We start from the raw sequence: 12,777 nt of genomic DNA on the forward strand, positions 1-12,777 counted from the left end.
AGACTGTTCCAAGTACTTTAGATATATTAATAGCTATTCAGTCTTCAGAAGGGTCCAGAGTTGTAGGTAAAATTGTCACCTCCATTCTATACATGAGAGAACTGAGATACAGAGAATTTAAATAAGTTTCCTAAGGGCATGTGGAGAGCTCAGAGGCATACAGATGGCTATGTATTAGTTCCTAGAGCCAGGAAGAAGTAGATCTAATATTTGAGCTGGAATAGTCTGGCTCCAGAATTGATGTTCTTAACCACTATACCATATAACCTCTAAGCAATTTGTAGGCCCTGATTGAGAGGCATGTGTAATGGTGGGAAGGACATATGTTTCACATTCACATAATCCTGTTCTAAATCTCAGCTCTGTGATGCACTAGCTGTGTGGCCTTGGACAAATTATTTAACATCTCTGAACATTATGTTTTTTAACCCCATTGTGAGGATTTCATAAATTTGTTGTATTTGCAATAGTCTGTCTAATTCACTGAGCGTAGTATACAGCATATGGTAAGTAGTCAATAATTTACCACTACTACTCAAGACTAGCCCCAAATGTAATATCTTATAACATCTGCATAATCCTCTATTAGTTCACAATAAATTATTGGATGAGCTTCAAATAAAGGGAAGTACATTTGGCCATAGTTCTTTGGGAAAAGACAACATTGGAGCTATATATATCCCAACGAATACCATTTCAATATTAACAATACTCTTATCAGAATTATTCCAAAATTCTGATACTTAACCTGTCAATCAAAAGGGTTAAGTCCAAGGTAAAAACTAACTTAACTCCATTTCATATAATTGATAAATTCACTTCATAATAGCTGAGCAAAAATTTTAACTCACTGAAATTTTAGTTGTATCATCAGTAAAATGCATGACAATGCTGAGCAAAATTTTATTGGCTTGAAAGTTATGCGTGTCTTTTCAAAAATCAGCTATAAATACTGATCTTACCCTCATTCTTTCAAGAAGTCAATAGCAATGTTTGGATTTCTTATTTGTTTTTCCCTCTTGTAACAACTTCACATCTATTGAAGATCAATTTCCAAAGAGGAGCCCCAGGGAGTTACTAATCTATTGAATACAACTACGTAAAAGAGAATACAATTCTTAAAGTGGAAATAATACCTGGCTTTATGTAGCAAGAATTACCAAGATGGGCAGGAGAAAATACTCAGCATTCAGGATTAAAGAATAAGATATCCACTGGTCATTGCCTGCACACCTATAGCCCCATTCCCTAACCTAATGTGATCCTTCTGTAAATAACCCCCTCCACCACCCAAATTGGGATCTTTACTCTACAAATTTTAAACTCTTTTTATGTTGCTATATACCACAACCAAAGATCTTAGTTTGTCCAGCTTCCAGAAGCTCTTCCTCAAATAGCACAGCCATACCCATGACTGTGCAAAATAAGGCTCTAAGGATTCTTTGGATGCCCACGTCATCAGAATAAATCCTCAGTCACTGGCAGGAAGGAGGCAGAGACCTGGATTTAAACCTTTGTTCTTTTTCACCTTTCAGCAGCCTCCATTTCTTTATCTCATTTAGAGGATTATGGGGTTTGTATATCTAAAACACAGATACAATATACAGTTGACACTCAATAAATGCTATATGCTACTGAGTTGTTTTATTTTTTTATTTCACGAGCAATGTTGTGTGCTGAGATATTTGATCCAGAGCTATTTCAATGTACCCTTTGGTAAAGGGATCTAAATCAAATAGAATGACTGCATCTCAGATTTTCAGGTAAGTATCAGGAGCTAAAATGGTACCTTTGACAGCCTCCAGGACTGTGGAGGAAGAGACCCGTTATGTCTCACTAGATTCACAGGGGCATGACTGACAGAAGGGTGGGAATCACAAAGCATTTCAAATTTAAACTTTTGATTCTCTGTTCAAAAGAGATTACACAGTCTCAGACATACACGATCAAGATTAAAAGACAACATTTATCACATAGTCTTAAATTTGTATTTTGTTTCATATGACTATACTTCCCTCAGTGCACCATGAATTGGTATTTTTCACAAATCCTCTAATTAGCATGTGAATAGGTCAATTACACTGCATTATACTTCTGGTGTTAAAAGCATTATTTTAAAAAACGCAAACAATGATGTTACAGGGGAATCTGATAATCCTATTTTGGCGCGTCTTCATCTGTCACTAGACTGGGATCCTTATAAACTGGTTTAAGCCTCTCTTTACCTTGAAAAGGTTCTGCCACAGTGGAAAGAAAGTCACTGATTATCTAGTGTAGTATCATATAAAGTTTTTCTATGATAGTAAATCCATACTTAATAGTAAGTATGACAGGAATTTGCCTTTACTGATTTTGTACTAAGTAAGCACCACATAAAGCACTTTACAAGCACTGCCTCATTGAACCTCTCAACAATCCTATGCGATAGGTATTATTTGCCTCATTTACACCTGAGAACACAGAAGCTCGGAGAAGTTACATCACGGCCCAAGCAGCCTGTGCCTGAACCTCACAGGCTGCGACACCTGCGCCCTCCCCACACACTCTAGCGTGTGACGTAGACTCATGCCCCAGACTGCCTTCATTAGCTTTTTTGTTTGTTTTTATTCTGACTATTTACTATTCCAAATTAAGTTTAATGTTTTTAAATACACGATTCTGAAGCCAACTTTTTGTTCCGTGAGTTAGTGTTAACGACACTAATTAGCTCTTTACTTCTTTAAGATACGGATTTCTTTTCTTCTTATTACCCTGGCAGAGCGCAGCTCCACAATTCTCTGCCCAGGCAACAGCGCATACAGCCTCCTTGTTACTTACTCTACTTTTCTCTCTCAAGCTCCTTCCCAAGTGTCTTCCCAATCTGATCCCAGCTGCCTCAGGCAGGTACCTCCAGAATGGCCCACCCCCCACACTCCCCACCCCCTCCCCGTGCTTCTAGGTCTGGGTGTGCTGGAACCTCCAGGCATCTGCGTCCCCACTTATCCTGACTACTGTGGTTTCAAGGGGCCTCTCTTGAATGCAGACAGCCAGTCAGCCAAGTTGAAATTTATACCAGAAATCTATTACCTAATTTTTAAACAAAATGACATGAAATCAGACTTGAAGATATCAAAAACATGTCTAGTTTTTGATTTAAGCAAGAAAATCCACATTGTTACTGTTTCCACCACAGAATAATTTACTGCAACAGGAGTTCTGGATCTCATGCCAAAAATGAGGTCCTCTAACCAATGTCAAGGCCAATTATCTTGTGGTAGATCCCACAACAAAAGCAGACTATTGTGATTAGAGTCAGAAGCACCACCCAGAGAAGTTGGAAAGCTTCTGGGGATTTCTTAAGTTTAGTTTTTATGTTTTCCTCCTTGTGTGTCTGTTTAAATAAACTACCAGAAACTGTGTGTGTGGGCACTGAACATCTCAGATTAGCTTGGGCGACAGGGACAGGGCGATCCATTGGGAGCGACCTGCTGCAGGTTCGGATTCCAGCAGGAGCTGCGCTGCAAGGCTGTGTGCCTGCGGCCCTGTGCAGATGCCCACCTCCTCCCTTCCCCATCTCCTACTGGGGAGGGCAAGCCCAGGCGGCCCAATCCAGGAGCACTTACCCCACGGTAAAGAACTGCCTCATCTCCTGTCTCCGAGACCTCATCAGTTGTTTGTACTCCCCAATCCGGAGCTTTTTGCCATCAACAATGCAGGTGCGTTTCGGTCGGGGTTTGTATTTATAGTTCGGGTACTTCTCTAAGTGGATTTTGCTTAGCCGGGCCTGCTCTTCATAATAAGGTTGCTTCTCTTGGTTGGACATGGATTTCCAGCGAGACCCTAGACATAAAAATAGCCTTCAGTCCCCAAGTGGGGAAGGCAACACATTCTTGGCAAACGGCTTAGTTTACCTTCCCGCTGCTCCACTCACCTGGGCTCTGAATGGCTCCTGTTACCACACACCATTGAGCCTCACAATTTGTCTTTTACACTACAGAGCAAAGCCTGATTTTGCATGTGATGCATTTATTTCTCTCAATAACTTAAAGTCTAGTGTTACAGTAAGTGTATTGTTTTAAAACATGTCTTTATTGCTTAAAGATCCTGTCCAGCAGCAAAGTCTTCCCCACCCCCCATTTGCCTATCCCTCTCAAGAGGGTTAAAAACCTAATCTTCCAGCACACTTGCAGTGTGACAGGAGTCTCAGGAAAAGCTTTCTTGGTCCAGAAACTCAAACCCCTCTCTTGTTCCAAGCATCTTTAGCAAAGCTATCCTTTGATAAGATGTCAGCGGATATGATACCCTTCCATGTATGAAAACCCACTGTGCAGCACTCTGCCTCTCCTGGCCTAGGGTAATTAAAAAGCCTGAACTCTACTTAAGAAGTTATAGCTTTAGAACCGGAAGGTACAGTTGGAATTATATATACCATTTTCAAGTACTATAAACGTTCATTCAAAGCTGTACCAATAAAAGTACAAAAATTTTTAATATGGTTTATACAGGAAGAAGGAAAAGTATTCACTCCTCTAATATTGTTTATAAAGAATTATCTAAACACTTGACGAAGAAGGGATGTGTTTTTTTACATGTATCAAATTGCATTTTTGTGTTTTGCTGGTGAATAAAGCGGTAACAGCTGTGCTGACTGGATGTTAGCTATTCTTCGGTGGAGATTTTCATACATAAACAAATGGAAAAGTTGTACAAATATTCTCCGTAGCCAGCAATATCCTGGTCTGCGCTAATGGCACATCCGTCCCTGTGCGCTCCCGATTGTGCGAGAGTCGTGTGGAACACCGACGCGGATAGGCCGCCAGGAGTTCCACAGGCTTCCAGCAGCCTCCAGCCCCAGCTAACAGAGCACTCTTGGTGCTCTTGTGCTTGGAAGTTTACATTTTAATGAATACACTTACTATATTCTTAATAATTTTTTCACAGAATGCACACCAATAATATAAATTCCCCGCAGCTGCCAAAATGGGAACAGAGAAGTTCTGTGCCCATATGGGAGCTTACTCATGCTGCTACTAAAATGGAAAAAAAAAATGTCAAAGTCAGATATCAAGCTTTAAGAACAGAGAAACACTGGTTTTCTTTTGAATGTCTATTAATTAGAAAAAAAATTAATATATACCTTGGGAACATTTTGGTTTGAAAGGTATTTAAATTAGAAGGAATAATACCCCTATGCATATCTCTGAGACTCTAAAAATAAACTTAATTGTAATGACATTTACTATCCATCGTGAAATTCAAAAGTCAAAATGGAAAAAAAGGGAAATTTGTATTTTAACATTTCACCACTATTTGATCTATGTATGTTTTAAATTTTCTTAGAGGTCACTGCCTCAAAATGTCTCAGAATCGAGTTAAATTATTTATACAGTGACAAAACATGTGTATTTGTGTATGTCCAGATTACTGATATTCGCTCAGGTTAAATATTTATTGCTTTTGAACAAAACATTTAAAAAATGAAAACCACAGTTTAAGTCTCTAATGTTTTTCAGCTTCTTTAACGGCTCCCTTTGAGATCGTGTCACATCGTGACAGCTTAAATAGAACAGTGCCTTCTGTGTTTTTCCTTTTTAAAGAAGAAACATGTTGACGGTAATGCTGCATGTTGAATAAAATATGTTCAATATGTTGAGCACAATAATTCCAAATGGTATAATCTGCACTAGGCAAGCTTTACACTAATAGAACAAGGCTTGAGTTTAATCCTGAGGAACGGGAGAATCGCCCTGGCAATTCACCACAAAATGGGCCTCTGCCCTGTGGTCTAATGTGTTCAACTCCCTGCTAGGAAATCTGAACCAGTCACTTCTTATTAAAGTAAACGCAGTTTTATTTTACGAGTTTTGAAGTTATCATTAGAGGCACTGTTGTACACCCCAGGAACTTTACACTATTTGGAGGCTCACCTCTAAGTCCTCGATGAGCCCTTTCAGAGGGACACAGGACAGCAAGAATACTAAAGCAGAACACTGTCGGCTCTGTGTTTCCAAGGTTTCACAGCAGCTTATGACTTAAAAAGACTGAATAAGGAAAGGAGATAGAGCTTGTCTCCAGGATTGCTGTGTGGCAGTGACCTCTCAGAGTGGCCAAATCCAGAGTGTTAATGCATACTGTAAATAGTTTTGTCTCTACGAGAAGTTTTTAGTGAGTCCTGCCCTGGCACCTTGCGGGTGTAATAATTCCCAAACCCAAGTAGCACGCTCTGGGGTAGCAGATGTAGCGGTGGTGACAAAGTCTCCTGTGGCAGCTTGAAGGGCTGTATCTAGCTTCTACAGACCACAGTCACCCTTAGCTGTCAAATTTGCCCTTGCTTTTCACTCCTGGGACATTCATGGGGTACGAGAACAGCCTCAGCGGCTACACTTACCTAAAATTTTGCTAATGTTGGAGTTATGCATGTCGGGGAAGGCCTGAAGGATTTTCCTCCTCTCATCCTTCGCCCAAACCATGAATGCATTCATTGGTCGTTTGATGTGTGGCTCGCTGCTGGCCCGGCCGCGGGCATCCCTGTAGACACGTGCTTCAGCCACAGTGGCACCTCCTGTTGGCCAACAATAATACTGCTGTAGTTTAGCTGCAGAGCCATTCATTGCTTTACTTCCTGTAATATCAGGGCAGGAGGAACAAGATGGGTGCAAAGCATTATTATCTGGATCATGTAACACAATTTACCGCCTGGTTCAGCTGCTTTCCTTAGGCCCTTCTCTTCTTTTTAAGTGACATCTTGGAAGCAGAAGACAGTTTCACATGACAGTTCTACAGGCTCTTCTGACATAGGCCTCAAAGACACACTGGGCAGCATTAATGTTGCATGTTTTTATACCCCTAGAACATTTTTAAAAACAACCCATGCAGGTGATAATGAAGCAATAACTGGCATTACTTTGTGAGAAGCTATCCTGCTGTCATTCCTCCCCTTAAGAGTGGAGTCCCATTTACCAAAAATTGCAGCCACTCCAAACTGTCTCTTTCCCTCAAATAGAACTCTCTTTCACAGAATTATGCATTGGCCAGTGCTCTTTTCAATGCCTGAAAGGAAACCCCTTCTCCTATCTCTTCACGCTAAATCCCACTCATTTTTCAAGGCCTATTAAAATGTGGTGTGTTTCATGAATTAATTCATTCAATAAAAATATTAATTGAGCAATTACTATGAGTTAAGCTTTATCCCAGGTGCTAGGGATAGAAAGGTGAATGAAACAGCCCCTGCATTTAAGTATAGTTCAGAGGGGAGACAGACCCCAAAAGACAATGATCACAATGTGTGGAGTAAATGGTTGCAATATTGAAGTAAGCAGATTTCCAAGAAGGCACCAGACAGGACAGTCAGCTAGTGCCACCTAGGAGAGGTCATAACTAAGCTGAGCCTGGAGAATGAATAAGAATTAGCCTGTGAATCAGGAGAGAGTGGGTAAGACAGATGGGAAGGCTACAGCAACAGCATTTGCATTGGTGTTCCCCAGGCTGCATTCCTTTCTTTCTTTTACGCTATATGCTCCGAAGTACTTACTTGTTTATGTGATTATCTCTAATTTTTTCCCTCCATCCCCAGGAATACGGGACCCCTAAATTTGGTGTCCATGTTGTGCTCATTCTTGTATCCCCAGGATTTCCCACATAACAGATACTCAATAAATACTTATGTAAAAGATTGTTTGGTCTTCAATTCATGTGCCAAAGTAGTAGACTAAAAGGCATGTGTTTCAAGGGTCCTGATATCTCTTTCTGTGGTTTATGGGTAGTTCTTTAACATGCCCCTACAAAACTATGTCTAAATTCCTGATATTGTTTTCTAGTTTCCAAAAAGTTGACTCTAGTGATGCACTAGATTGAAAGCTCATTGAGATTCTCATTCACCGCTGTTTTCCTAGGTTCCAGTAAAGCACTTGGCAGGTAGAGTTTCAATTAGTAAAATATGTTAAATTAAGGAATGATTGAATAAATCCACTGAAAGAGTGAACATAGCTCTTGTGTATTTTCATGCACCAGAACAATACAAGGATGTATGCTTTCCAATGCTGCCATCACCAAATGTCTCCCTGAGACCGAGAACACCTCTCGGGAAACCTAACGTTGGACTGACAGCAAGCCAGGGCTTCTAATGCAGAAAGCAGAAAACCTATTTCCAAAAGCTTAGAAGCAAAATATACATTAAAATCAACATTTCTACTTTTGGAAAAAGTAAATCCTTTCAGCTCAGTGGAGTGATTATACAGGAACAACATGACCCTATCAATCCCTGGCCCTTCTATTCTATTTCCAGATACCTTGATTATGTAGAAATTTGTTTGTGTCAGAGCTAGGAATAAATTAGAACATTAAAGTGCACTATTATTTGGCAAATATGGGCATCATTTGTTTCAAACAAAAGACAGGATGATAAAAGGTCTGAACTGGATGGCATTGTTAATTCTTTTCTAAACACGAAGGAGTGCAGAGAGGCCACTTTCTGAAGACCGTGAGAAAATAACCTATTTTATAAACAGGCCTTCTCTTAGGACTACTAGACAGAATGATGCCTTACATGAAGAGACTCAGGCCCCAAGATGCATAACTAATATGCTACCTTTTTGCCACCATACCCACAGTACATTAATTTCATTTAAAATGCACTGACCATACAGGATAAATTGATTTCACTTTATATGGGTTTGACAGCCATGTTTATTGTGCAGTGAAATGTAGTGTAGCTTCCAGCTGACAATATCCATCAACACAGGGCAATATGCTGACTGCGGGGCCAGATGAAGGCATACATTACTCTGGAAGTGAGACACTCATTCAGACATGACAGTGTCTTCTCCTGAGGATCACCACAGTAATTTATGATGCCCTCGGTGCCATTACTTTACAACTGACATGGATTCAGCAATTTATATACTTGCATGCATACACATAAAAGGAGACGGGCTGTGGAGAATGCTGTATGCAAAAATGTTTCAATATTATTCTAAGTTAACTATTGTGCCACAGGTGATTAACATTTGGTGTCGGCTCTTACTGTTCTAAGTTTCTCTCCACCTCTAGCAAAACCAAATAGTCAGTTTCCATTTACGTATTCATTTAAGAGTATATATTTTCATTGTAAATAAGATGTTTGAATCTCCTACAGGCTAACAGAGATCATGGTAGATTTTTAGATTCTGGTTTTAGTAGATATTCAATTCCATACTAATTGATTCTCCCAGATATGTCCACATAGCCCCATCTCTTTCCCTCTCAGTCCATCCCACAGTCTTAGCATATCCTTTCCCCTCTCTTCTATCTCACTGAACTTCCCCTTTTTCCAAGGGAGAGGGTTCTGGTTCCACCCCACCCACTGCCCTCCACTGACCTGGCCTCTTTCTCTCACGGTGCATCCTGTCTTCATGACACTGACACTGAATCCACTGCACAGCAGGATTCAGGCATAGTATGTGGTATGAAAATACAAATTAAGAAAGGGAAAATAGAAAGTGTTCCAGGTCATTCATGCACACATCTCTTTTTTCTTGCCTCCTTTCTCTCCCAAGGGGAGTTAATTGAGAAAAGAACAGGGACATCCTAAGTAAAACTAGGAATGTGCTGTCAGCGTACCAAAATTTGGAAGGAAGAGACTTACCCAGGGAGACCAAAGTTTGAAACCATTTTTAAGCTGGACGTGATATCAAATCAGAGTCAGAATTTTAAGACAGTATTAAGAGGCCATAAAATCAAAAGAATATTTAGACATTGTCCTTTAATTTTCCCAAGTTTTACTTTATGAAACAAAATGGTTAGGGAATTATTATTGCAACAGTAGAAATACATATAACTGGCTTTGTGTACTTAAATTAAGAAATTTAAAAATGGATCCCCAGCTGGTGTGTCTCAGTGATTGAACACTGGCCTATGAACCAAAGAGTCACTGGTTCAATTCCCTGTCAGGGCACATGTCTGGGTTGCAGGCTACATCCCTGGAGGGGGGTGCGTGAGAGGCAACCACACATTGATGCTTCTCTCCCTCCCTTTCTCTCTCCCTTCTCCTCTCTCTAAATATAAGTAAAATTTTAAAAATAAGAATATTTTTAAAAGAAATTAAAAATGGAGATTACATATTATTAAAGCCCCTTTAAACAGATAAGGAAAATTCTATAGAATACTATAACATTGTTTTCAGAAGGTATGCTATTATTCTGAATATTTGAAGCCTAAAACCACTTTCTGTCCTAATTAACTTTATTTTCTTAAAGTTTTTATTTATTTATTTCTAGAGAGAGAGGAAGGGAGGGAGAAAGAGAGGGAGAGAAACATCAGTGTGTGCTTGTCTCTTGGGCACCCCCTAATGGGGACCTGGCCTGAACCCGGGCATGTGCCCTGACTAGGAATCAAATGACAACCTTTTGTTCGCAGTCTGGCACTCAATCCACTGAGCCACACCAACCAGGGCTGTTCCAATTAACTTTAAAATCTACATATCAAGTGTGGCTTCATACTACTTCATTCATTTTCAAAAACAATATCAAGGGTTTTTTTGTTCTTTTTTAAAAGCCACTTTATCCTAAAATAGCCAATGCTCTGTGTCAGAATCCAGAGCTGAGCTGGAATGTCTCACAATTCTATGAGACAGCTTCTTTTACTTTTAATAGCAGAGGATTCAATTGTGAGTTCTGACATGTCCTCTCATGGAAGGCAGTTGGAGGAAGCCTAGAACCAGAGCTACGTACCTGAAGACTTCTGCCTTCCAGCTGACCTGAGAGTCTAATCAGCAAAAGCATTCCTAAATGACAGTTACTGAAAGACCAGGAGGTCAACAGAAGCACATTAGGCTTACTGGTCGCCTGTGCTCCAAGAACTCCTGCTCTCTCCAACTTCACCAAGGGGGCTTGGATTGATTAATTTATCTGTCATTTCCCATATCGCAGTTTGTGTAAAGGCAAACTTTCAGTTAGATAAAGAAAGATAGAGCATGGGGAGAAAATAGAAATTGCAAAGGCAAAGACCTTCTTAGGAATCTGTGATTTAAATGATTTAAAGGGAAGAAAGTTGAGTTTTTCCAGGTGGGTCCAGTTTAACCATCACAGATGATGGCAATGGTCCTAAACTAATCCTAGAGGGGCCCCCTTCCTGGGTAAATTCCAAGAGTTATGTGAGTGAATGAGTAAGTGTTTGGTGTGTGCTTTTGTATACATTCTCACCAAAGAGATTACTGGCTAATTCTATAATGTGCCTAGTAATCATTTACCTATGCATTAATTCAGCAAGCACTGCTGACACATTTTAGGTGTACCCAGCACTGTAATCCAGTGTACAGAGAATAATAACACATGGGCCTTGTTTTTAAGGAATTTGGTCCAGTGAGGGAAAGATGCACATAAAGAGAAAATTACAGAACAGTATAAGTACTAACAAAGGTAATTTTAAAGTACTATGGCAGAAGTGAAGCTCTTAATGTTATTGAAATGGACAGAGATTAGTATGAGGAAGGCTGCAGAGAGGAAGTGGTGCTTGAAAGGACTCAAAAGAAGAGTAAGAATTTACCAGCAGGTGTGAGTGTGAAAGCATTCCAGGCTGCCGAATCAGGAGGAACAAAAGCACAAAGTTATAGCAGAAGCATAACTTTAGCAGAAGCATAACTTTAGGTCTTAGGGAATAAAAAGAAGCTGGCTATGGCTTGGACTTATAGAAAAAATAGAAGAATTACTAAAAGATGAAATTAGAAAAGTAAAGTAGGGGCCAGTTGCTAAATACCCTTGAATGCCAAGCCAAGAATTCTTTCAGGGAATTAAGCATGGTAGTGACATGAACAAATATGTCCTAGGACAAGTTAAAATGGAAACTTAATGGGAAATTACCACTGAATAGTCTCAATGATTACTAGTGAATTGATAATAAAGAATAGAGGAAAATAAAATGAATAAATATCTCCCCAAAAACCCATTAAATCTTATATTTTGTCAGCCACAATGTGATATATACAAAATGTTGGCACAAAAGATTCTCTTCTGGGCTCTAGTTCTGGTAATGGCAGAACAGTTTATATCAGACGAACCCTCAAGCAGATAAAAATTACAAACTGAAAAAATATGAAAAAGCACCATTTGAAGTCACTTGAGATCTACCAAAATTAAGAAGAAACTGGACAGGATTCAATCCTAGAAAGAGAGAAACTTCACTGAGTGAGATCTCTGTTTTCATAGCTTTTCCATGAAGACACTCCCCAGTCTGCCTAGTGTCTTCATAGTATCTTCTGACACATTAAATCCAATTAAGACCGACTTTCTGTTTGCATTCTAGCTATTCCACAAATTCAGCAGGATCAGCAAGTACTTTAACTGTCTTCTAGCACAAAAGCTAATGTTTTTAAAAGAGGAAAATAATAGAAACCAGAGTTTCTACAATTTATAACTCACAGTGTACAATAGATAATAAAAAATTACTAGTTGTTCAAACAACCAGGAAAATGGGACCCAGAAACAAACAAACAAACAAACAAACAAAAAGTCAACAAGTGACTCCACTGCTGGACTTATACCCAAAGAATCCTGAAACACCAATCCAAAAGAAGTTATGCACCCTAATGTTCATAGCAGTGTTATTTACAATAGCCAAGTGCTGGAAACAGCCTACATGCCCATCAGTAAATGAGTGGATCAAAAACCTGTGGTACATTTACACAATGGAATACTATGCAGCAGAAAGAAAGAAGGAACTCCTACCCTTGAGACAGTATGGATAGAACTGGAGAGTATTATGCTAATAAAATAAGCCAGGTATCAAAAGGCAAATACCTATAAGTGGAACCTAATGAAAAAAATA

At 39.5% G+C, this 12,777-nt stretch overlaps 1 protein-coding gene across 5 annotated transcripts in view; it reads right to left on the reverse strand.

Annotated features, from left to right (window-relative positions):
* SOX6 (SRY-box transcription factor 6) overlaps positions 1–12,777 on the reverse strand; it is a 607,033-nt gene that overhangs the window by 14,011 nt on the left and 580,245 nt on the right. For 4 of the 5 annotated variants that reach the window (XM_045825240.1, XM_045825237.1, XM_045825239.1 and 1 more), the window contains 2 exons: positions 6,368–6,601; positions 3,603–3,819 (listed from right to left, as the gene is read on the reverse strand). In XM_045825240.1, the coding sequence (XP_045681196.1) occupies positions 3,603–3,819; positions 6,368–6,601 (451 nt within the window). The remainder of the gene's footprint in view (positions 1–3,602; positions 3,820–6,367; positions 6,602–12,777) is intronic. The other variant, XM_045825238.1, reaches the window with a different exon arrangement.

Source organism: Phyllostomus hastatus, unplaced genomic scaffold (assembly GCF_019186645.2).
Source record: "Phyllostomus hastatus isolate PE091 unplaced genomic scaffold, TTU_PhHast_1.1 phas_scaffold_585, whole genome shotgun sequence".
Lineage (NCBI taxonomy): Eukaryota > Metazoa > Chordata > Mammalia > Chiroptera > Phyllostomidae > Phyllostomus > Phyllostomus hastatus.